At 38.0% G+C, this 25,286-nt stretch overlaps 1 protein-coding gene across 3 annotated transcripts in view; it reads left to right on the top strand.

Moving 5' to 3' along the window:
- Positions 1–25,286, top strand: part of ZNF407 (zinc finger protein 407) — a 348,707-nt gene that overhangs the window by 225,164 nt on the left and 98,257 nt on the right. For all 3 annotated transcript variants that reach the window (XM_068932042.1, XM_068932041.1, XM_068932040.1), the window contains one exon: positions 21,527–21,705. In XM_068932042.1, the coding sequence (XP_068788143.1) occupies positions 21,527–21,705 (179 nt within the window). The remainder of the gene's footprint in view (positions 1–21,526; positions 21,706–25,286) is intronic.

The raw sequence follows: 25,286 nt of genomic DNA, 5'->3' as shown, positions 1-25,286 counted from the left end.
GCATAGTTCCCAGATGTGGATACCTCAGAATATTATTCCACCCGTAGTTTTTAATAAACATGCATATAAAATATTTGGTAACATTTATATTAATCTGGAATAAAGTATATGGTAGCATTCAAGTCTGTGAAAGAAAAACATTCTGGTGTAAGATTTAGATATAGCCCAATTTTAATTATGTTCTAACGAATACATAGCATACATGGTTATGGTTAGTATTATTCCCTTTGTGATGTTTCTATCGCTTAAAAACTGTTTTTATATTTACCTAAATTATAACTGAAAATTTGTATGGTAAACTCGGACTAAAAATCCGAAATGTGAAGTGCAAAATACAGATCGACTATCACATTCAACAGTAGACTTGGCTTCAGATGTAGTTTATAAAAGTCAGAAACTTGTAGAAACCAGAGTTCACACAAATAGTGATGTGGTCCTCACTGGGAGGTGTGTGCCCCATCTGCACTGATTGACAAATTCTGCCTTTGCAATTACAGAGAATTGTGTTGGTGGCAACATACAAAAGAACTTAAACTGCCTCCCTCTCAGCTCTTCCCATTCTTCTTGCTAGAGGCAAATGTCGCTGCACACACCACTTAAGAAAATATGTGCTTATTGGAAAACATGGTTGTTCCTTTAAAAACACATATGTATGTGTGTGTGTGCATACACATAGATAGATGTATACAGATTTTAAGACTGTATTCCATTATGCAATCACCCTATTAGAGGTTTTTGCACTGCGTGTGCTACAGTCACTCTGTGAAGTGTGTTGCTTTCAGTATTTTTAATGAATATCGTAGTAAACACACTGTACTTGCTGTGAGGGTAATGCAGATTTTTATTCATTTTAATGAATAATACTTACTCCTCACAATATAGAATTCCATCAGTAATTCCATGAGCATTGGTAACTTAAACTCCTTTTATTGTTTTTCCTTTTTTATTTCTATTTATTCCTGTTTTCCAAGTTTTTCCTGTGGCCACTACAGCTAAAAGGCACTACAAATCTACTTTTTAATTTAGTGAATTTGTTATTTTCATGCTAACACAGGAGTTGGGATTTTAAGGATCTACCTAAATCTAATCAAACTAGTGATGAAATTGCAAACATTGGTAATACAGCTCTAGCCTCATTTGGATTGAGTCCTTTGAAGAACAACTTTTAAGTGATGTCTTTAAGCCTAAATCGAATGCTAAATTATTCCGACCCTTTGACAGTAATGTCATAGAGTCATTTTGACATGAACGTAAAAATTCCTGTATGGTTTTAACTCCTGTCAGCTTCTCTCTGTTGCAACCTGTTGTGATTGTAGCTCAGCTCTCTTTCGGTTAGTCCACACTTTGGTTTAAGTTCTGCAAAAACATTATCAGGTTCGTGAGTTCTTTCGATGATTACTGTTTTCCCTTTGCTGTTCAATTTGAGCTTTATCCTTAAACTCTTCTTCTTCTTCTTATGCAGCCTTTTTTCTGCTGAACTGGTGTACTTTGTTTGAATCAAAGTCCAACATGCTCAGTCCAAAACCGGAAGTATTTGATGCTTACGAAATAAGAAAAATGCACTTCATGCAGTGGACAGAAAGATTAATATTTTCACAACACATTTTAACTTCTCTCTGTCTCTTTTGCCCTATCACATGTGAGCATCACTGTCTTACCACTTCCTCTTTCTTCTTAATGAGCATAAATATATTAAATATAGCTATATATTTAAGAAATATTTCTATTAATTAATATTTATAAATATGGAACACCAGCATCTATTTCAGAATAAAATAATCTTAAGTAGGTTGTATTTTCATAGTAAACAGAATTTTATTACCAACTTCTGGATGGATGGCTAAGCTGTGGTCTTGATATAGCCGTTAGTAACAAAAAAGACCTGCAACTGGCTATTCTTATAGTGATTGTTTTAAAAATGTGCAGTAAAATTCTCCCTGCATACCTATAAATAAACTTTTACTTGTTGGAAAAATTTGATCCAAAAAACTTATTGGGATCATAAATTAATTAATATGACCCTTTTAGGCATTAAAAAAATGATTATATGTGTTTTCTTTGCCACTGGCTGCTAACATAGACTAAAAATAAACCAGTTTGTTCCTTTTACCATTCTTTAATCCCAAATCCAGTCATTATAACAGGAGCCAATCTGTTCTGAGGGAGACAGTCAGTCTTCAAGGAATGGGTATGAACAGTCCCCTGACTGGTAGTTATCAGTCTTTGAAAATATTATGGTAGAGTTACAGGCCGTAGAGATGAAACTAGCCTGTTTTGTTATATATGGTTTATTCTCCAGTCAATATGGTGACTACCATGTAAAAAAGTTTGTGTATGTAGCTCTGTCCTTACAATACGACATTGCCTCTTCCTCCCTCGTCCTTTCCTATGTGACCTATGTGTACAAAACAACCTTAAAAAGCTGGGAAGTGACAGAAAGCAAACTCAGTTCAATAACAGTTCTAGAAAGAGGAGCAGTCGTGCTGAGGAGGGAGAGAGAGAAATGTATTAGTCCTTTAAAGGCTGATGAAGATGAGAGGAAGAAAAAAAAATTGCTGGACAGAAAATAAAATAAGGGAAAAAGAGGAGAAAACCAGAGCTTTTCTATTTGAGAAAAATTTGCTACTCAGGTACTTCTAATGATTTTGTTAGAAACTCTCATTTTATAGAAACTAAATAAAGCAGCTGGCTGATTCCAGCAGAGTGTCCTTGTCTCTGTGACAGCTTCTGTCTGGTTTCTTCTGCATTTGTATATTAGGGCACACTGGGCACCAGAACTGTCTGGATTTCAAGGCTTCCTCTCTTGCGGTTGGAAGTTATGGGCTAGATTTGGGAGGCCTGCACCTTGGGGTAAGTCTGACGAGTGTTTTCCAGAGGCCGCGATCTGGAGGGACTGGGACTGCAGCTCTTAGGCAGGGTCTGCTCCTGGGGCTTGGGAAGCCGGGTGTTCCCAGGGTCTCTCTGGCAGGGTGGGCAACTGAAAGCCCTGCTCTGACCTCTTTGGCTCTCTTGATTATCTGCTTTGAGGACAGAAGTGTGAAAGACGTGAGAGTTCTGAGTTCCTGGGCCGTTGCTTCACAACTCACAGGTTGAAAGCTGCTGCTTAGCTTGGGGCAACAAAAACTTTGACAAGAGTAAGGAGATCTTGTCTCAGAAGGGCTGAGAGTGCCTCGTGGCCTTCTATGAGGTTGCCTTTCTCTTTTCTGAGCTGCTCTGAGCAGATAGCATGGTCCAGACAAGGGACATAGAGAGGACAGGGATTTGTGTGCGTATCAATTCTCTTTCTCTGTACCATTTTGCAGACTGCTATACTTTATTACTTCTGTTGAAGTTGTGGATCAGGGATTGTTTTTGCTTGAGGCTGTACTAAACAAAGTCTGGAGAGGAGCTTATTGTCCCAAGTAACTTGTATTAACTTGCTCGTTATGACTGCTTTATCCCTGATTGGGGTGGTGTTTGTAGTCTTGCTAAGTCCAGCTTAGGTCTGAATAGCAGGCATAGATATTGCTGAGACTTCTTAGGGACTTTCTTTTAATAGTTACCATTAAAACCCTCACTTTTGCTATTACAAGTTATCAGTGTTGCTCTGGTATTATCATTATTCTTTTTAAGGAAAACCACTAAAATAAATGTAAGATGCATGTACATGCTAGGTGGTGGTCTGCTAGCATTTTAGTTTCCAGTTTCCTTTCTGGCTATTAAAAATTAAAAAGTGTTGTTAGTAGCATTCATAGAATATGCGTGTTGTATTAGGTTTGTTTGCTTTGTTTTTCATCTTTAACCTGCATATCATGTAATACTGCACATACCTGAATTTTGGGCTTCAATCGTTTTCTTACTGTGCTCTTTTAACAATTGGAAAATAATTAATGAAAACAAAAGCTAGAATCCAAATTAAGTATGAAAAAGTATGTCCTGCATTCTTGGACAGCTTGGGGCAAGGCTATTGCTTTCTATTTTACATCCTCAGAGAAAAAGTGAAATCTCTGGGGCGCTCCTCATCTTTGCCTCACAGGTTATTTTGCAGCTCAGTGTGCTGGGAGAAACATGCTGCTACAATGCTCTGTTCCCTTCTCCCACCCACATGGATGAGTGGAGACTTTCCTTGCTATTCTCCATCTGCTCCAGTGAAAAACCTGAAACGGGTAGGGAGTGGGAACTGAAATGGATTGGAAATAGCTGGTGCTGTTCATAGCTGAAGAGCAAACTGCTTCCTCTTTGAAGTGAAGAAGTCATTTTTGACTCTCAAAACCTGCAAAGTGTTCCCTGGTGCTCCCAGGGAATGGGATATGTTATACCGATACATACCTCACGCTAGCTACATACCAATCCAGTCCTGTGCAGCTTTTCCTTCCACTTCAGCAGAACTACCAAGCACACCATGATTCGTAGAATATAGCTCTGTACACATATATATATATAAAAAATAGTGCTTTAAAGTAACATGCTTCTAATGTTCTTCAGCAGTGCAGTCCTTTTATATTTTTAGTGGTGATATCATTTTACAAAAACAACTAGAAACTCTGCAGTTTACAATACTGTAAAACTTGTATTATAATCCTATAAATACATCAAGTGGTTCTAGTGACATCATAAACCACTAGAACATCACCCTAGTAGTTTATTGTGATATTACTAGTACCCCTTAAAATACAGTATTTATAGCTTTATATTTATCACTTAAGCACACTCTCTTTCAATCCCTCTGCAAGCTAATTATTGATTCTCTGGTGTTGAAGACATAATTTTATTTTGCTAGAAAGCCAGCGTGAAACGTCATCCCGTACTAGGCCTCCTCAAAATGTTCCTGTTTGAAATTTTGCATGCACAGTCTTCAGGCCAAATAGTACTTAAAATCATTTTGAGTTGTAGAAGGTATTGAGAGATGGGGTGCAAAAATGAATTCTTCAGTTTGGATGATTTTTCAATAGAAAAGGATGGTGTTTCATGCGTCTTTTTGCTAACAAGCTCTTCATAAGTTGACACGGCATAGTAGTTGCTGAGATAATTTAAGTTCCTACATGTTTCTTAAAAGTGCTAGATGAGGAGAGGGGAGAAAAAAAAAACCATGGAGGAAAAGGCAGGCAAAATTTAGCTGTTACACCTTTCTTCTTGTTTTCCACCAGATAATGTATTTTTTCAGTCTAGCCACCTAGCATGGCTGCTTCTTCTTGCCTGATGGGAGTATCTTGAAGGGATATGTTGGGGAGCTCCCATTAGTGCAGAGGGGGCATTAGTTAACAGGACAAAAATCCATAGGAAAGCAGTCTTCGTTTGCTACAGTGTTCATATATCTGTTTCTGGATCCAAAATTAACTGTTCGTTGCAAGTCATCAGCACAGGTCATTTTATAAGGATATTAAAACCTATCAAGTGTTTTTTTAAGGATGAAGAGAACATACCCATCTCTCTATATTTTTCTTTAGAAAAGACATTAATTAGAAGAGTTTTCATCCCAAAGATTGAGAGTATTCACATTTCTTATTCAGTGAATAGGGAGCAGTTTTTATTATGGACAGATTATTCCATAATTGCTGTCTTTGGTATTTATTCCTTTTTCTTTTAGGTCATTTAGTGATGAACTGTGACATAATAAATAGCTCCAGAAATATGATATTTGTTCAAACTTTGCTTCATTCTTCATGTAAATACAAGTGTTTTACATGTTTTTAGTAACAATGAGCACCTGCAAATTCTCTTATATTGGGGTCCAGTGACTCTCTACCTATTTGGAATTCAGCCTTTTCATTTAGGTGACTAAATGTGATTTTCATCACATTTTGATTTCAATTTTAATTACCCAGCCTTTAAGATTTTGATCAGCACTAATAAATTATAACAAAGTCATCTTGTATGGTGCTTAGTTGATTGATTTGGTATGCTAAAGTCTAGTCATTTTGAGGAGCAATAAAAATATATTCAAGAAGAAGAGAGATTTCAAAGATAAAGGAATTTGTACCAGATTTGTTGAAATATGGCTCAGACTGAGAGAAGACCTAAATTAGAGCCGCTCTTAGGGAAAAAGCAGGTGGTTACTATGCATTCTGTTTAGATAAATGCAGCAGCAGCAAGTCAGGTAGTCAGCCCTGACATGCTGGCCAGCGCGTGCAGCCTGAGAACTGCTGTATGTTGCCCGGTGGTGGTGCCAAGTGAGAGATGAGGTTACAGTGTTGGGTGAGGCTGAGGAGATAAAGGACAAGGTGGGCTTTATTAGTGCTCTAGGTTGCAGAGGAACATGTTGAAAGATAAATACAGTATTTTCTTATTGTAGCTGAGTTCTTGTTCCCCCCCACCCCAATCTGTTTGTGGCTTTTGGGGAGTGAGGGTGTTCTTTTCTCTCTGGCAATTATTAGATGGTAAGAAGAGAGTCTTCATTTTCTTTCCTTGCTCTGAAATGCCTGTTTTTGGCTTCAGTTCACTGGTAGCGTGGTGGTAGTGCTGTAACAGGGAGGAGTTCTGGGGTGCTGTAACAGGAACCGAGTTTCTCTGCATCTAAGCAGCTCTGCTTCATAGCTCAGTGGGGAGTAAATTCTCACTGAAGGAGAGGCTGGATAGTGGCTACTGTCACCTGGGCGAGGCTCTAAAGCAAAAATAAAGACAGGGAATGAACTCCTGGCCACAGTGATGTTAATCACATCACTTTCATGTCCTCAGTGAAGCTGGGATTCTCCACCTGTCACAAAGTACTTGCTTCTTGAGAGACAAACAGAAAGCAGGAGAGGTGTGGGGTGTGGGGGGAGTGGCAACACCTTTGACAAGCTTTTGTATCCTGAGAAGTAAAAACAAACAAACAAACAGATCAACAACAACAGCAAACCCCTAGGCAGGTAGATTATGGGGTCAAGTACCTAGATACTTCCAGTTTCCACTGATCCTTGCAGGTGAGATCCAGTTCCCCTAAACCATGCTAAAAACTGTCCAAATCCCAGACCAGCTACTCCTTTAGGAGTTTACTAGTCCCCTCTCTGCTGAGTTTGCAAGTTCTTAAGTCACTAAAGCATGCTCAGAAGGGTCTTCCCTGGGGAAGATGGGCCTGTCTCAAGCTCTTGCATTCATCTTTTAGGTAAGCAAGCTTCTGTTCCTGTATTCTTGGGTATATCTGAGAAGCAATTAGAAAAATATCTGAAAATGAGACATGTCAGGATTGATTTAATTAAGAATGGCAGTACCATCCCGAGCATAAATCGATTTAGTGTTTAGGATACTCGGCTGAGAGGGCACAGAAGGGGTTTTGGAGCCAGTTGTTTGGAGTGTGATGAAATGTTACGTGGGGACCATAACTGAAAACAGAACAATTCTGAAAACAGATCGGCTCCTGCCTGTTCTCACTGTCCACTGGCAGAGTTTCAAGAAGAAAAGAGTGTGTGTCAGATATTTCATGCCAGCTAATACACTTTCCTGGGATACAGGAGAACTAGATTCAGCCCTGCTCAAGATAAGGTGAGCCTAGAGCTCAGGATTTCTACTCTCTAGAAAAGTGCTTTAATTTCTTGGCTATTATGTAAAAGATAGGGACACCAAAGTATCCCTTTCCTGAGCAGATAGGAGCTCCTGACATTTCGTATGTGTTGTCCATGCTTTCTTTAGAAAACGTAGACACCTGATTTAAGAGAACCAGATTACCCTCCTGAGACCTACATTAGTTCTCATTACTTCCATTCATTGTATTGGGAATTTGCATGGTTATGGTAGACAGACTGGGTTGCTGTCCAGTGACACTATGCACCTAAATGGGACAGAAGCTCATTTCTACCTTATTTAATGGTGCCTTGTCTCCCGAACCTGTGGCTGTTCTTTTTGCCCCTATTTTGTGCTTGTCACATCCTTTTCAATGCTTAGATTGTAATTTTTCTGAGGCCAAGGCTACTTTCTCTGTTGTTTCTCCATGCAGTGTGTGGTATACCATCATTCTGGATGATGTGCTATCCTTGAAAGGCAATATGCTGTGTAGTGAGAGCGTCCTAGCTTTCTTGGAGCTGGTTTTCACATCTTAAATATAGGATTGCTTTTTACCCTAAGAGCATAGGAGAGCCTGTATCCTTATGGCGAAATCCTTCTGTTGCCAAAACTGTGCTGCTGTTTAATGGCAATAGCTTTAAAGAAGCGTAAACAGCTGGGAGTCTGAATTCAGTTGAAGTGCAATTTCAGTGCCTTTTTCCTGTCCCCTTAGCAAATCTCATCTCTCATTTCTAGGACTAGTAATCCAATACCTTTCATGAAACCTAAATGTGTAAACAGACTTTTCAAATGTTTGAGCGTGTACAATATTCAAGTATTGTCATGGTCACCCTTGGCTGCTTTAGTCTGGTTTTATTTTTAAACCTGACCTTCAATATGTGTCTTTTGAAACACATTTCTATTTTCTTTCTTAATTTTTCATTTTTTTGAGATCATGTCGTTGTTGTATAGCTGGAGAAAGGGTAGTACTGAAAGCAATGGATCTTGGAATGCAAATGGAGGCTGTTTTCTTTAAAGCACAACTTCCTGAGCTGTAACCATCCAGGATTTAGAAAGAAAGGATATCAGGGTATTGTGAGCCATATTCGTCTCTTGATATTCAGTTCATGTTAGTAAGCTGCTATTCTGTAAACTGTTGGAAATAGCCTTGCTATATATGGACCACTTTCCTCCTAGTAGTAAAAAAAAAAAAATCTGTATATATCAGATAACAAAAAGGAAACAACTATATATATAATTTTCCTCCTAATTTTCTATTTATTTAATTTACATTTACTTTTTGGAAAATACTTGGATTATTTATAATAGTTATACAGTAAATTCTTGTGGCCTCTAAGAAGTATGTGGATTAATGACTTCTCTATGAAATGTTTTACAACAGAGTACTGTGGTATTTTAGAATGACTGCTTAGTTAAAATAGTCACCAAAGGCATGGTATTCACACAGGCATCTCTTGTTGAAAAGCTACACATTTTTTTTACTAACTACCCGTTCTGACTTGATTCAGTAGTTTACCCTAGTATATGTATGTATGACATTAAAGCTATGAATAGATCCAGTTGTTTTAAAGTTAGTTGTGTTTTTTAGAATGCTATACTGAATTAGGCCTTTAAGGGCTGTATTACGCTAATACAACATACATACAGTCGAAAATATCCTCTAGTTTTATGTAAAAGGTGAGGGGTGGGGATTTGATTCTTTTTTTTTTTTTTTTTTTTAGTTTAAGAGTGGAATATATGTTTTCTTTAGCTGTAAAAGCACAATCAAGGCAACATGATAAGTGAGTCAGTGTTGTAAAAGTAAAACTAATTTTGCCTTCACTCACATGAGCTATAGAAGGAGGAAGCTTTATTGTCCCTGGGAAGGTGATAAGGCAGAGTAATTGTATATTATACTGTCCTGGAACATCTGCCTGAAGACTGTTGGAGCAATTCATCTATCATGGACGATACAGCATGTTTTGTCTTTCTGCTTTAACCCATCCCCACTGCTGGCCTGCACGAAGGTTTTGATAGGGACTGTGCCTGGGCTGGGGCTCACATTAATCAGTCCCCTTGTTCAACACTCCAGCTGACATAATTACAACCTGCGCACAGCAGTTATTCAAGTCGAGTCCTTGTCACTCGTGGTGCGAAACTACACAGCTCAGATCCCGAAGGAGATTGCCTTATCACACAGAACAAGGGCTCACAGGAGTTGAAGAGAATAGAAATGGGAAAATGTCTTCCGGGAGTACTATATATTCCTTTAAAATAAGACATTTGAGAGACTTACAAGGGACAAAGAGAAGCATTGTGCAAGGTCTGAAATGAACAGGTTATTATTTTTAAAAGGATTGCACAGGCCATTTTTGTGAAATGGACATGGATTATTAAATAAATTCAGTGGTCTCTCTCTCTCTCTTATCATTCAGTGACTCTGCCCTATTAGTTTTCTTCAGAAGTGATAAAATAGTTTTTGACTTGTATAAGGTTTAAGTATCTCTCAGTAGAAATCATCAGAACACAACTAATAAAAGTGCACATATTATACCCATAAAATTGGCACACATATAAGGGAAGATCCACAAGGATCAGAGTTAAGGGCAAAGGAAGAAGCATGCAAAAGGGCTTTCAAAGATGAGCAAGTTCATTAGTTTCTGCTGTAGTATTATACAGGAATGTGAAAGATGAGGCCAAAGAACAAGCTTCATATTTTACCATTTTTCCCTGTTTTCCTGTTAACCCTCTGTGGGACAAAAGGCAGTTCTGTAGCACCATATATACTAAAGGGAAGGAGTTCATGTAGTTGGACCTTTCATTATTCTTATGTTTCTTCTTCTGCAAGACAGAACATTTGCATACATGATCATAGGATAATTTACTCGCTGTGTATCTATAAAATTCCTCAGTATGACATATTTTCATTGGCACTTTTAACTCGGAAGTCTATCTCCTGGTGTTTAGATTTTTTTTCATCTTGCGTACTAGATCAGCCTGTGGAAGCAATGCACTTGAGGCAGTTCCTATTCTTTTCAATCAATAGACTTGCCATGATTGCTTATCTAGTTAAAATACACCTTCTAATATTTAAACATAATTGTGTGAAGTTGAAAGAACACAAATTATCTCTTTTAGGTGGTCCAATTTTAAACCAATACATTTGCAAGACAGCTTATCTGGGATTTTAGGATAGTTTGAAGTAAAAGTGCTAGAAACTGTTTTACACGTTTTGCTCTGCTTGTATTATACTTCGGTCTTAGGCTAGGTAAGTTAAGTGTATAGTTCAGTGCTTTGATTCAACTATACTCCATTTTAGTATCTCTTGGTGAAGTGCACAGCACATTGAACTTGATGTGTAGGTCTGCTTTGAAAAAGTAGCTACATGCAAACTGCAATTTCTTACTGAGCACAGGGATGTTCTTATGGCCAAATGTACTCTTGTAGGAAGAGAAATTAAGTTTTGCTGCTCCCTACTCCTAAAACCAGTTTTCTGTGGGTGAGTGATGGCTGTGAAGTAAGCTCAAAGTACAGAGCCAAATGCTGCGTTTACCTATATTTGCGCAGATAATGGCATTATGAGGACATAATCTGAAGAGAATGATGTTTCTCTGATATGTACCTTCAAGGAAGATCTTGGATTAGAAATATCAGGAATCAATCATACCTCCAACTAAAGAACCAGATGTAACTTTCAGAACCTAAGATGGGTTTGCAGAATTGACAGCCGGGAAGAATATATTTTAATTTGCAGACTGAACAAATTTCCATGACATCATGGAAACAATAAATGTCTGACCCCAGAATGACATTTTTCAGACTTAAACTGTACTTCTTACAGACTTTGAGCCTGGAAAGGGCCTTAAGCTCAGCTAGTCTGACCTTCTACACAAAACAAACCACACAGTTTGCTCTGTATTGAGCTCATTTGACTAAAAAATCATCTTCTGGAAGTTTTTGTCTTCTAGAAAGACATTCAGGTTTGATTTGAAAACATCAACAGCTGGAGAGCCCCTTCCTCTTGTGTGAAGGGTTAGTTGCTCTAATTGCCGTAGAAATTGTGCTTTCCTTCTCATTTGAATTTATCTGCTGTAACTTGTAGTCATTGTTTTTGTTATAACTTTTCTCTGCGTTATGGTGCCTCTTAATGTCGTGCATGTATTCTCTGTTAAGTTACTCATGCCCCAAGCTCAAGTCTAATAAGCAAAACAGAGTTATTTAAATTTTTTATTTGTTTTTTTTTTCTCATCTCATATTTCTATTCTTAACCGTTTTGTGGCTGTGTTCTTTTTAAAAGGTAGGTGCTAACGTGGGAGGTAGATATTCTAGAATTAGTTTCCTCAGTGTCATAAACAGAACTTTACATCCTCACATTTGCTTGCTACTTCCTTGTTTGTACATCTAAAGATGACATGGGACCTTTCTGCTTATAGCATTGCCCTGGAAGCTCAAATTAAACTGTCGGTCCACTAATCCCTAAATCATTTTCAATGTCACAGCTTTTCACAGTATGTTCTCCCATTGTGTAAGTTACTTGCATCCTTTGTGCAAAGGTGTGAGACCTAATGTTTTAGTTGTATTTGTAAATATTTTTGTTGAACAGGCCTAGTTTATGAAAACATACAGCTTATTCTATATGGCTGCAGTGTCGTTGTTATTAATCATGCCACCAATATTAGTGTCATCTGCAAATTTTATTAGCAGTAATTTTATATATACTTTTGGCATGCATAACAAAAGTGAATCTTTCAGACAGTTAATGTTTGTTCCAAAGATAAATCAGAGCATTTGAAGTGAGAAATAAAATGACCATCTCTTTTTTGCATGGGGGGGCCGGGCCTGTGATAGGGCAAGAAGAGGCACTGTATTAGCATTAAAAAAAACCACTTAGAGCAGAGATTGTACAGACCGTAGGGCTCTGGATATGAATCCAGGCTGCAAAGCAACAGGATCTGCCCTCTAGGGAGCTATGTTGTCACTAAAATGGCTGAAGGAGCTGACACAAAGGCCAGTTGGAAGAAGTGCCATCTGCATCTGAGATTGACAGGCAGCCTTTAGGGTCTGCTGCTATCATTTCTGACTCCGGCAACATTAGGAGTCCAGTTTCATCTCATTGCAGCTTCTAGACTCCACACCCTTTCGGAGGCTCCATCTGCATGTTTGTATTTGTGAAAATATTTTATGGATTCCTGAGGATATACAAACAGAGCCTACAGATTTGTTAGAGTAACTTTATGTGGTCATTAAACGAACTACAATAGGGAAAAAAAATTGATGTTGAAAGGAAAAGTGTGTCTTCAATTAAACTCATCCTAGCTTTTTAAAAAAAGGAATGCTTTCCATGGCCTCGTTTCAGCAAGGTATTTGATCATGTACATAAATTTAAGCTTGTGAGTCATCCTTTTGAAGTCAAGGGGACTGCTTGTACTTAAGCTGCACAAGTGCATAAGTACCTTGCTAAATCAGGGCTATGATGCTTAAATCCTGGTCTCTGTCCTTACACCACTGCAGAGATGCTGTTTCTCAAACCAACTTCTATTTTATGCCATCTGCTCCAATAAGAAAGAACAGGGGGAGGAGGGAATCCCATGAACAATGGAGTGATTATTCTCAGTTACTGAGAAATAGATGAACTCCCCCTGCTATTGCTGCCACTGCACACGATGCAGCAGTGCAGCGTGCACAGCAGACCTATGCATCCCTTATACAGACTTTGGCATCCCTTATACGCTGCAGGCAGGCTGATCCAGGGGGCCATTACAGGGCCCACTGTGTCACTGTGTGATGCAGGGGCCAGGAATCTTTTTAAAGGTTATGGAGAGTTTTTGGTAGGAACTCATTACTGTGAAAAATTAGCTTTTTTTTTTCCTTTTTTTCTATCCCGTAGAAGTAGACGTTGTGTCTCTCTGCAGAGAGCCGCTCGGGCAGGCTCTCAGCAGCTGAGCAGCCCACCGCTCCACTGCACCTTTCCGTTTTGCAACAGGGGCAGCAGGAAACATGTGACAGGTCGGGAGCTGAGAAGCCTCCCTGCCTTTTTGCGTCCTTTCCCTCTGCTCCTCCCAGTTTCTGTAGTTTGGCCATAATTTCCATGTTTTTGTCTATTTCTTTTCTTTTCTTTTCTTCCTGCAGAAAACAGAATTAAAGGGAGCAGTATTTTCTTGAAATCTGAGATTTTTTTCAGTAAAAATAAAGTTTTCTTTATGTGGTGAAGTTTGTTGCAAAATGAGCGGGTTTTTTTTGTTTTTTTTAAGGGAAATATTCTGACTGAAAATTCATGAATAGATCTAGATGCCAGCACTGTTTTTATACTTAACAACTTAAGTTGTTTGGAGCTCAGAGTTGTAAGCTGCCTACAAAGTCCTAGGAGGTAAAGAAGGTTAGAGTACATCGCATCTTATTTCCCTTCAGAATTCCAAATTACTCTGTATTTGCGTATAAAAGGGTTCATTTTGGCTATTGTGATCAACTCCTTGTAGCACATGTATTTGCAATAATCAGTTCTTTAAAATTGAGATGTTTGCTCATTATTGGTAGATCTGTGGCCAGATTACAATTTGGACGTGGTAGTCTGCCGAACGGAGCTGAGACACAAGCAGTAATTATCAATCTTTCGTCCTTTTCAGTGCTGACGCACTAGTTTTTGCTGCTTCCCTACAGGGCTCTGCTACTTTTTAGCAGCCAGCATTGGACATCTGTCACACATACTGTATGTCATAACAAATAGATCATTATAGAAAAAAATGCAAAGCTATAAATGTAGAAAAGCAGAAAACATTACGATTATTATGCCTGGGTGTTACTATAATACTGTCAGAATAAATCCCAAATAATACATTTTTATTATTTTCTCTGTGAAACTCACTGTATCATAAAATCTCATTAAAACATGTGAGTGTAGTGTCCTCTCCCTTATAGGCTACTTCCTATTACCTGAGTGGCAGTGCATGTAATACATGGCAATACATGTAAAGCGTGGCAATGCAAGCAGCCATCAGATTGTAGGGTGTGAATTTTTATGAAACTTTGGGTGTGTGCTTCAGTCATGTTATCCTGCTACGGTTAGAAAGCATCAGCTGTGGGTGAATGTTTACTGCAGAAACAACTATAGCGGTATAAGATGTTGCTGTCCCCTAGCTGCTCATTACCACTGTCCACCAGAGGTCTTTAGGAACAGGATAAAGAGATGTCTGTCAGAACTGACACAGGCAGAACAGATCGTGCGTTGGGCATACTGTGCTTGACCTCCTGAGGTCCCTGGGAGCTGGATTCTGCTAATTCTGGCAATAATATCGTAACCCTCTTGATAATTGAGTTATGTTGCAAAGCGCCAGTGCCTGTATTCATGTCATTGTTCCCACCAGGCATTTAAAACCTAAATAAAAGATAGGAATTTTGCTTTGCGCAAAGGAAAACTGCAAGGAAAAGGTAACCGTGGTGCTGGAAATAAGAATACTAAGAAACTGTGCCATATACACACATAGATATACAAGTGCATGCGTTAATGTATAGTGATATTTATAGTTATATAGTGGTAAAAGTTGTAAAAATACTGGTTTTAAGACATTGAAACTGAGGTAACTGAGGAGGTAAGCTGACACTATACTCTATACAGTTGTCTTCTGAGCAGAGTGTTTGTGGCGTGTGCAGATTGTATAGAACATTGTACCTAGTTTGAGTTAACAGGCAATCAGTTTATTTTATTTAAAAAAAAACAGAAGTTGAGATAAATCTTGCGTATGCTAGGAAGGAGTTTTGTTTTATTTTGTTTTTCTTTGCTTAGTGTAAGTTGGGCAGGGTAACTATCTCTGTGAAGGTTTAGATTGAATAAGCCTGTTACTGTGACATAATTAGCTCAGATTGAAGTGTTTGTTTCTTTCTTGTCATAAAAATATATGCCATTAAGTTGTTCGCCATCACTCTACAGAGTGCTAGTTTTCATACAGTTTAATCTGAGTAAGAAATAAAGGCAAGCTACAAGGACTGTATTTTGGGAAGCAGTGACAGTGAAAGAAACTGAAAGGTCCAGGCATATAAATGAGTAAATGTAAGCTCTTAGCGCATAGAGGAGTATCTGAGAGCTCTCAAACTGGAGAAACACTGAGAATGGGAGGAGTCATGTTACCTGTGTGCACTGCACTGGTGTCAAGTGAATGTTCTGTTCTTGTATTCAAAGTTTAAAATGATATTTCCAATTGAAAAGGATTTAGGAAGCATCTGAAGATTTAGCAAAATGAGATTAAAGGAACTCAGTCCTTATAGCTTATCCAGTAGAAGATGCAAGGTAGCGGAAGGTATGTGAAATGTAACACTATCTGTTAGCTGGAAGCAATAGGATTAGAAATATGATGCAGTTTATGAAAGTGAGGATAATCAGCTATGGAACAATTTGTCTACAAGTACAATGGAGTCCCCATTGTTTTCCATTGGATTTGAATGTCTCCCTGAAAATGATGTTGTAGTTCCAGAAGGAGTTAGGGTTTGAAGAAAGAATCACTAGGCAAGCCTTTATGAACTCTGCTATCCATGAGGTCAGGCTAAATAAATAAATAAATATTCCTTGTGTCTCTAAAAATCTATGGCTGTCCTTTTCTAGTTTAAATTAAAACTGCAAATCGTGTAATTAAAGACAATTAGTTTTCCAAATTAGCTGACATTTTCTGAGAGTGAGACACCTGCAAATTTTTGTTAATAATTTGTTAATAATCTATGGTGATACATGGGAATTTAATCAGAAGTTTGCTTTCATTGTAACTGCTTATATTTCTGAAAAAAACACTATCTGGATACTTTGATATTTTTCTATCAGAATACTAGATGCTGCTTGCAATTTCTGTGTATTTCTTGTAGCTTTTGTAGCAGGGTATAAACAGTGCTGAAGACTTTCAGATTGCTCTCTGTACCAGAGTGAATTTGATTTATACTGACGAGCAGGAAGAGATAGAAATCTCTTCACTCGGTTAGCTGTATCACCATGTTTGTTTTCATGTTGTAAATAGTGACATCCATGGAGCTGCCAGAAGTCCTTTAAGTTGTATGCATTCTTCTACAGAAAGAGGCTGCTTGTACCTAATGCCCTGGAGAAATTTTTTGGAAAGCAGTTCATTTTTGTGCACATATGAGCCCTGCAAGATGCTAAAATATTTAAAACTTAGTGGGCTAGTTAATTAACATTTTGGCTTATTTGCACCTCTGAAACCTTCTATTTCCATGTCTTGTAGTAAGCATCTTTCTGAAAATGTCAGGCACTGCATTAATGGAAGAGTGTTCCAATTTCAGGTTCCTATTAGTAAAACATCATAATAGAAATAGGTTGCTTCCTACTGTATTTCATTTAGCTGTTGAATAAAGGGCTAATATTATTATCATGTACAAAACCTTTGAAAATATAGAATCACTTCCACTCTGCGTCAGTTAGTTTAGAATTAATAGATATTTTATGAATTTCTCTTATTTCATGAATTTTGTCAAAGATGAGACAAAAAGGATGAGGACAGCAAATATCTCCAGTACTGGACAGCCCTGCCATAAGCTACTGAATTATTCTGTTTACTTGGCCTGCCAGAATCAGTGCAGCTGGCTGGGAGGAGGGCATAGCGTGACCCTCTCCTGCCAGCCACAAGACCAGAGTTGAGCTCCTCTCCAGGGAGAGGTGATGCCCGAAGCTTGCCCTCATACAGTGTGTACCACTCACTCTCGAGGCAGGCTGTGAGGGGCTGCCAGGCTGAGCCCAGCAGGATGAGAGAGAAGGAAGAGGTTATGAGGGGACTACAACCACATCTGGGACTCACTGTGGGGACCTTCACGCCAACCATCCTCGCTTGGCACAAACTCCCTCCAAGGCTCATCCTTCCTCTTGCGTTTCCCTGCTGCCGATATGCCTCGTGCAAAGTTCAGGTCTGTGCCTTGCTGTCCCAGAGCCTCCGACAGTGCTCCTGGTTTCAATGGGGAAGACCTAGAGTTGTTGAGGAGTCCGGTCAGTGGCACGCTATAGTTTGCCAGTGCAGGTATAGTGAGCAAATGTATGTGTAAGGACAGTTACACTACTTTTAGGGGTCAGATGAACAAATCATATTTCCTGGTTTAGGGAGGAAGGCAGTTAAGGGAGCTTTTGCTCTGTGCACTAGGAACATGTATTTTTCCACTGTCGTAGACTATGTCGTAGACTATGCTCTTAGCTCAATTCCCTATTGTTTGGTAACAAAAGTGCTATATGAATGTAGGAGTGAGGCAATGGGAGTGGGAAGACACGGCAAACAACGGCAGAAGCTTCTCATGCTGACAAAATGTGCAGGCATTTTGTTTTACTCCTAAACTTCCCCTGTTCTCCACTCCACTCTCCCAGGAAAGCAGCTCAGTGCAGCTGAGAAGCAGACGGGACTGGGATAAAGAGGGTGGGGGCCACCTGCCACCACTGGGCTTCCACGTCAGTTTATGTGTGCTGCCTGTGCAAGCGCAGTTGCTGCGGAAAAGCTGAGTAAACTGTTTTGTTCCCATCCTTGGAATAATAACCAAGTTGTTTGGTTTTAGCCCCACTGCGGAGAAGCTTTGAAGCTGGTTGTAGTATGCAACTGGAGGTGTCCACTGAAGCTGAGTATCTCTCCGGGTTATTATACCTACCCAGCTCTTTTTGCTGTGATGTGCAGTTCCTCTCTAGGTGTTTACCAGTATTCTGAGATTTGGTTGCAAAGCAACAAAGCATCAAAATTAGGTTAATTCTACCTTGCATGTGTTGTACATGTTGAAGAAAGTACAGCTTTACAATTGACAAGTCATTTCCTGTTTGTGATATTTGAAGATGCAGCAACCTTTAATTTGGAGCAACAAAAGAAAGACAAATAACTGATAGATAGGAACTGACTTCTAAGGGCAACACGCAATGTGCTGTTTGAACAGCGATAGGAGCTGGTTTTGGGTGCATGGAATGCTGTGCGTTTGAATCAGAGATAAAAACCTTTTTTTAACTTCAGCTGGAAAGAGGTTTTCCTTTCTTCTTTAGCTGTAGCCGCGTTTCTTGGAAGAAACTTGCCATCCTTCTCCCTTGCTTCACAGGATTGTCCTTTACAGAAGTTACGTATAGCAGGAGCTCTCCCAGACATGTGCAGTGAGTGGAAAGTGGGTCTACACCCTTGCCAACATGCCAGTCCTCAGTGGAGGAAGTCCAACAGGACTGTGGCATGAGAATTAAGGGCTGAGTTTTTCAGCTCCTCACAGTTCCTGTTCATCTGCAACACGCCTTAGGAATATGTCCCATCTCCCTTCTCACCATCTTATAGCACTGATAGGATGCTGAAAACTATATGAAAGCCTTCCATTTCCCTTGCACAGGATTGTCATGGAGTTTGGAACAAGTCTCTTAAACCTTTCATCATTTCGGATAGGAAGACTCACTGCAAGAAATGATACAAGAAAAGGGACATTTCTGTTCTGCTTCTGTGTATCAGCACTGAATGCAAATCCATAGACTATATCTTCAGATTAGTTAACCCTCTAGAGTGAATGCTCATCCTGTTATTTCACAGGATTTCACATACTTAATTGGTTTGCTGCGGAAATTCACAGTGGAACTCTAAAAGCAGAAGGACTTTATTCAAACAATTTATTTTGGGCTGAGATTTTCATTGCCAAATGAAGACAAAGGGAATCTTTATCTCAAAGTTTATAAACTCCTGGAAGTGAAGTTTGTAACACAAAGCCTATCAGATGCTTAATTGTCATTACTATTGCCATGCCATAATATCTTAGTTAGATGTTTTTCATCCTATAACTTTAATGAAAATACACTGCTGCTTAAAATCAGAGGCCTCTGTGTTTAGTCGTATGAGATGAAGTGATGTAAGTACACACATACACAGACTTTTGGTATTTTTTTATGTCGGACTTATAATAACATACTTCTACAGTACTCAGGAGAAGACTCCTAATGAAACAGGCAGTCAAAGCACACGGAATAATTAAAAAAAAAATAAAAAACAGTGCATTTTTGTCATGTCATATTTAAAGGTATTACGTGGCTTCAAAAGTGCTTGGACTAACCAGTTGTTGCCTTCTTGGTTTACTTTATGATTACAATTCCTGCACTACAACCTAATACAAGAGACCATTTGTAATACCTTGTGATCTTTAATTCCTCATTTGTTATTAAGCCTTTCCAGATTCATTTCACACAGAATTTTTTTTTTTAACTTCACTTTCCTGTGATGAATATATCAGTATGTTGATATACTTAGTCACAGACTTTTACTTATGGCTAAATAAATGAGACTTTGGGATTGCTCCATTTAAAGTGGTTGGAGCAAATTCACAGATGAAAGGAGATAGGACTGGCCTTTTATGACTTGAACAGTCTGGGTTTTCTTCACAACTTGTACATGGATTTCCACAGATCCTTTACACATTTCACAGAACTATTTCAAAGTAAAAACAAGTTTTATATCTTTCCTTAACATAGTCTGATAGCTGAGCTAAAAGGACATAGACATTTTATTTCAAATTTGTGCTCTCTATTTTAATTCACTGCCCTTTAAAGTTTAACTCATGGTAGAAGGTTACCAGATTGTCTCCTGCTTTCATTGCAATGAACACTATCCATTGTTTTTATAAAATACCTATCTCACTTTAACAACATTTATGAGCATTATAACTTTTTTAGGGCTGAATCCTGAAAGATGCTGAGGACCAAGCTTTCTCATATTTTTCGGGGAACATAAGTGTCTTCTCTGACATTCTCAAGAGTCTGATCATTATACTGTTATATAGCAGATGGACATGACAGAGGGTGAGCTTTGGCAGCACCGTAAGGCAGATATCAGCTTTACTGTGACCATCTCCGAGGGAGAGACAAGCGCTCCAACAGAACTTCAAGCTGCTACTTCCAGTTTATTTTGGGGATCTTTTCTTAGGTGCCTTTTACAGTGGTATCCATAACAGTAACACATAGACAATTAGTTACTCAGGATACTACTGCTGGCTTATTTAAATATTTGTTAAGCATTATATATTTAGGTGTATCAGCTCTTTTTTTTTTTTTTTAGTTTAACTGGATTAATGTTCTTAGTTTGCCACCATTAATAGGGTATAATACTAAGAAAGTCTATAAAAATAAATTATTGTACACAGGCAATTATTTTGATTCAAGAAGAAATATACTGGTTGTTTCTGCTCAGAAAGAACTTAGAAAGCGGTATATAGTATATAAGCTTCATCAGAGACTTTGCATAATTAGTGAATTCTAATGTAAAATAAATTTGGAGAATGCAAAATTTTAAAGTCTGGAAGTTAAAAATTATTCTCATACCATGGATCTCTGTGGATGAAATATAAGGTTTCTTTTCACTTTTTTTCAGAAATAATATTAATATTATGTGTTTAGTATTGCTCTGAGAAATAGCATTTCCTTGAAGTGCATAAAACTAGTTGTATATGTGTCCTGAATTATACATGAAAACTCAACTCCCGACACAGAACCCATGTTTCAGATATAAATCAGAATATGTTTATATTTTGAAAAAGGTGTGAACTTGAAAAAGTCCCTTTTCTTTTCTTATGTGATCACGAGGAAGATGAGATAAGAGGTGGTGGAACATCCTTATAAAAATCAGTCACAATGCCACCTGTGAAGTCTAGGAATGTGAAGCAAAGGTTCGGATGAACTCCACCGAGAATGTTACAGGTATCTAGGCCTCTCTGTAGCTGGGCTGTATTAAGGGCCTAGAGCTCAGAATGCCTAAATAAAAATCAGTTTTGCTGAGGTAAGGAGTTTTGCTTACTTTCTGTCCATCACCGACAACCAGAAAAATAAAAATTGTACAACATGTGCAAATGTGAAATTTTTCATTTTTAAATGCTGCTTCTTTAGACATATTGCTCACTTAATCTGAAACAGCTTTGGGAGTTTTCGTGCAAAGGACAACTTTCATAGAAAACTCAAGGGGACACGAGAATTGGGCAGACTGTGGAAATTTAGCTTTAGCAATGACTCTGCTCATTTTCTGTCGTAGCACCAGGTTTTATTTTCAGCCCGTACTTAAATGTCTAGTAGTGAGCAGATTATTATATAACTAACTTGTTTCTTTTTTTCCTGACTTTTTAGGTCCAACTGTGCTGAAAATATCCGTAAACACATCTTACATACAGGAAAGCATGAAGGAGTAAAAATGTATAACTGTCCTAAATGTGACTATGGAACGAATATTCCAGTGGAGTTTCGTAACCACTTGAAAGAACTGCACCCAGACATTGAAAATCCTGATCTGGCATATCTGCATGCTGGTAAGGTCATTCTTCTCTTTGTTTACAAATCCTTCACTTTTCTAAATTATCATGCTTAAATGGTTACAAGAAGAAACATGGCTCATATGTGTTACAATTTTTTATTCTGAAAAAGAATATTATTTTAAAATAGACTCAGTCCTCTTCAGGTTTTCCCAAGGGGTGAAGGTGATGCATTAAGTACTGAAATCCATTTATGTTTCACAAACAAAGCTTGCAGTTTTATGTATAAACATCAGAAATATGTGCTATTTAGATGACTCATTCTGAGATCTAGTTAAACTTTTATGGAGAGATATTTTCTTTTTATATTGACTCCCTCTGTCCCCTTCCCCGCAAAGAACAGAAAAGCAAAATTCCTTAAGAAATGCAATGGTAAATTAATGTACCACCTAAAAACTTTTAGATTTCATTACAGCAAAGCAGACAATATTTAATATTAAAGGATGCAACATCAGAGAAGCAGAATCTTTACTGTTAGAGAAAGAAAGAATAATTAAAATAATATGAAAAAGGTACCAGCCTCATAAAATAATGTAGCAGACACAGTGTGTTGCAACCCTAACGCAGCCAACAGTTAAGCGATTGCTTAGTTTTTAATATGTGATTAGCAGCATCAGCACATGACCTACCTAAAGAACCTAAAGGGACTCACCTATAAATCTGAATTAATATTTTGTGTGCCTTGTCCCCATACTTTATTATTGTTGCTAATTTCACAGTAAAGTTTTACATGATGCTTTACAGAGATTAAAAATAGGCAAAAGCTTACTTTCTAAGTTGGGCAAAGAACGTGGAAACAAAGAAAAGGAAAAAGAGGGCTACAGCAAAACACATAATCCGTCAACCAGGTATGTATGGTTTTGAGGCTTTACGTTAGAGAGCACGCACATGGAAGTCACTTCAGGAAAGCAAATCAGAAATACTGCTTTGGAAACAGGAATTGAAAGAGCAAAGTTAGGAGATTTTCTCTTTAGGAACAAGAGTGTTTTTCCAGAGATTATACAGTTCAGAAAAGAAGGCAGAAGTGTAACAGAGACATCAAGATAGGAGAATAAGAAGAGTTCAGTGGAAAAATGTTAGGAGCAATAAAACAGAATTAAACGAGCTTGAATGGAACGTGATCTAAATTTGGGAGAGACAGATAACTTAGACATCACGAGGAGGGCAGACAAGTCAGAGCAGTGGGAAAAGAAGAGCAGATGGCAAGAAGGAAGAGTTAGTGAATCCAGAGGAGGAAGAAGCTATGTGGGCCAAATTCTGCCTAAGATGCAAATTAATCTTTCATTACAGTAGTACAGTTAGTATTGTTGTGTCAAATTTGAATCTTCTTCTGTAAGGACATAATGTCATAAATTTGAGAGCCATGTACCTGTAAAATACCTGACCTAGAGAGCTTTTGTGTGGCACTGTGCAGTGTGTATGTTAAAGTTATTTTAAAATACCTTAGTCTTCTCAAAATCCTTTTTTGACTAGAGTCAGTGTATTATTTGTACCATATATTCCTATTTGCCAAATAGTCTACTTCATTTTGGAACCAATCATCATGTCATGTCAGCATATGGTGGATAATATCTGGATGTGCAAATAAAATGCCAGTTGGCGGAATACCAATTTCAAAATAGGTCAGAAAACTGATCACATTTCACCATATTTCTGACTAAAGTGAATGAATATTCAATTCGAATCTTAAATTCAGACACTATTGGTTATTTACTACAATAATGTCACTTGAAATAATATGAAAGATTCAAATGTTCTCAATAGCCAGAGATGCGTTATTTATATTTAAAAGAAGAAACACTGGTAGAATCACCAACATTTTTCCAAAATCACAAAATCTTTTAAGTTTCCACATTGTTTGTTGAAGACATATATATAGGTAAATGATTTGCTCATTGTAGCATACTATGGTAAGGCTATTCAACCTGCTTGTCTTGGCAATGTAGGGAAAATGGTTATAAATGCCTTGCATACTAAAGATCATCTGTTTTTTTATATATTAATATTATACTGGAGAAATCCCCTTGCACATAATAGGGTACTGTACAAACATATTAGAACTAGCAAGAACTGGCTGCCATCTAGGTACTGCTAGGCTAGCCTAGAACTGGTATACCCCAAGACTATATTGAGATATTGATTGCATAATCCCATCTCTAAAAGGGCAATACTATATTTCTTCCTTTCAGGAGGAAACACTGTTAAAGCAGGACCTAGGTGACAATTGTGCATCCACCTGGGAGGTTAAACTGAAAGTTTTTTCCTTTCTTTTCAATCCGTTTCTGCTTGCTGGACACCTGAGAGTTAAAGATTTTGCAGAAGATTTTTAGAGGAATGAGGGAATAACTCCAGAGGCCTGGCTAACATTTCTTATCAAACTAAGATTTGTTCTATGTCTAGTTCATGTTTACTGATTGTGTACTGGTCATTGCCTATACCCACAGAGAATCCACAATATGACATAGAACTCTTAAGGAGGATAGGAATATGAAAGTGTCATACGAAAACAATTTTTTAACTACAACTTATTTCTCTTCCTTTTGTGTTCTAATATTGCTTTGCAGCAGGAAAGCCATCCCCTTTGCTTCTTTGAGCAGAATAGAAATAGAGGTCCAGGCAGAAACTCCTTTGCGGCACCTCAGCAAGATGAGAGCTGTAGGTTACCTTTAAGGTGTGGCTGGGAGTAAAATTCAAGCCTGTTTCTCGTCTGTGAAATGGAGATTATCAGTTGGATATCTAATGAAAAGTTAATGCTCTTTGAAGTAATACTAATTTCTGTTCAGCTGTCTTTGGCTATTAATATACTGCTTTATGGGGTCAGTGGCAGCAAAGAGCTTGAAGAAGCTGCATTTCTAGGGGAGAGGCCTTGGAAGGTGGATAGGGAACAGGTTAGCTTCTGCATGAATAAGAATGATACCGGAATTGATATGTGATTCTCCTTTCTATTGTGCATGTTTGAAATCCTTTATAACATGAGTACTTGATATATGGAGATGCCTCGAGGTCACGTCTGCAGGGTTTCTTTTCCCTTTTGCTATAGACTCCATCCCAGAAGGGGATGTTTTATTATGCAACTCTATTCTTTACAGACCTCGAGAAGTATCATTATATGCTTTAAAACAATGGCAATTGAGAGAATACTTCTGTCTTTAGTATTTAAAGTGTCCTGCTCTTGAAAAACAGACCGTTAGTACAAACAAACCTACAAAGTGATATGTGCATCTGCAAAGCTAATAATAAAATTACGGCTTGTATTTGCTAGATTCCAGATCAAATACCACCAGCTTATGCAATTTACCTATAATTTTTATACAGGTGGTCAAATCAATTTTTGAAATGTCACTGTGCAGTCCTGTGAGAGCTTTATGCCTCTTGGTTTTCTCTGACTCGTTTTCTTAATATCTATACTGAATTTGAAATTCTGTAAGGAGAAATGTAGTGATTGTTGACTATCCACAATATTAATGTATTTTCTTTGAAAAATCAAGTGAACATGAAGATGATGATAGGTTTTTAGCTGTTCCAGAGCAGAAACAGGCTTACTAGACAGTTAGAGAAGCCTGCAGTCAACATTTTAG

This window comes from Struthio camelus, chromosome 2 (assembly GCF_040807025.1).
Source record: "Struthio camelus isolate bStrCam1 chromosome 2, bStrCam1.hap1, whole genome shotgun sequence".
NCBI classification, from domain to species: domain Eukaryota; kingdom Metazoa; phylum Chordata; class Aves; order Struthioniformes; family Struthionidae; genus Struthio; species Struthio camelus.
This window is presented reverse-complemented; position numbering and strand designations above follow the sequence as displayed.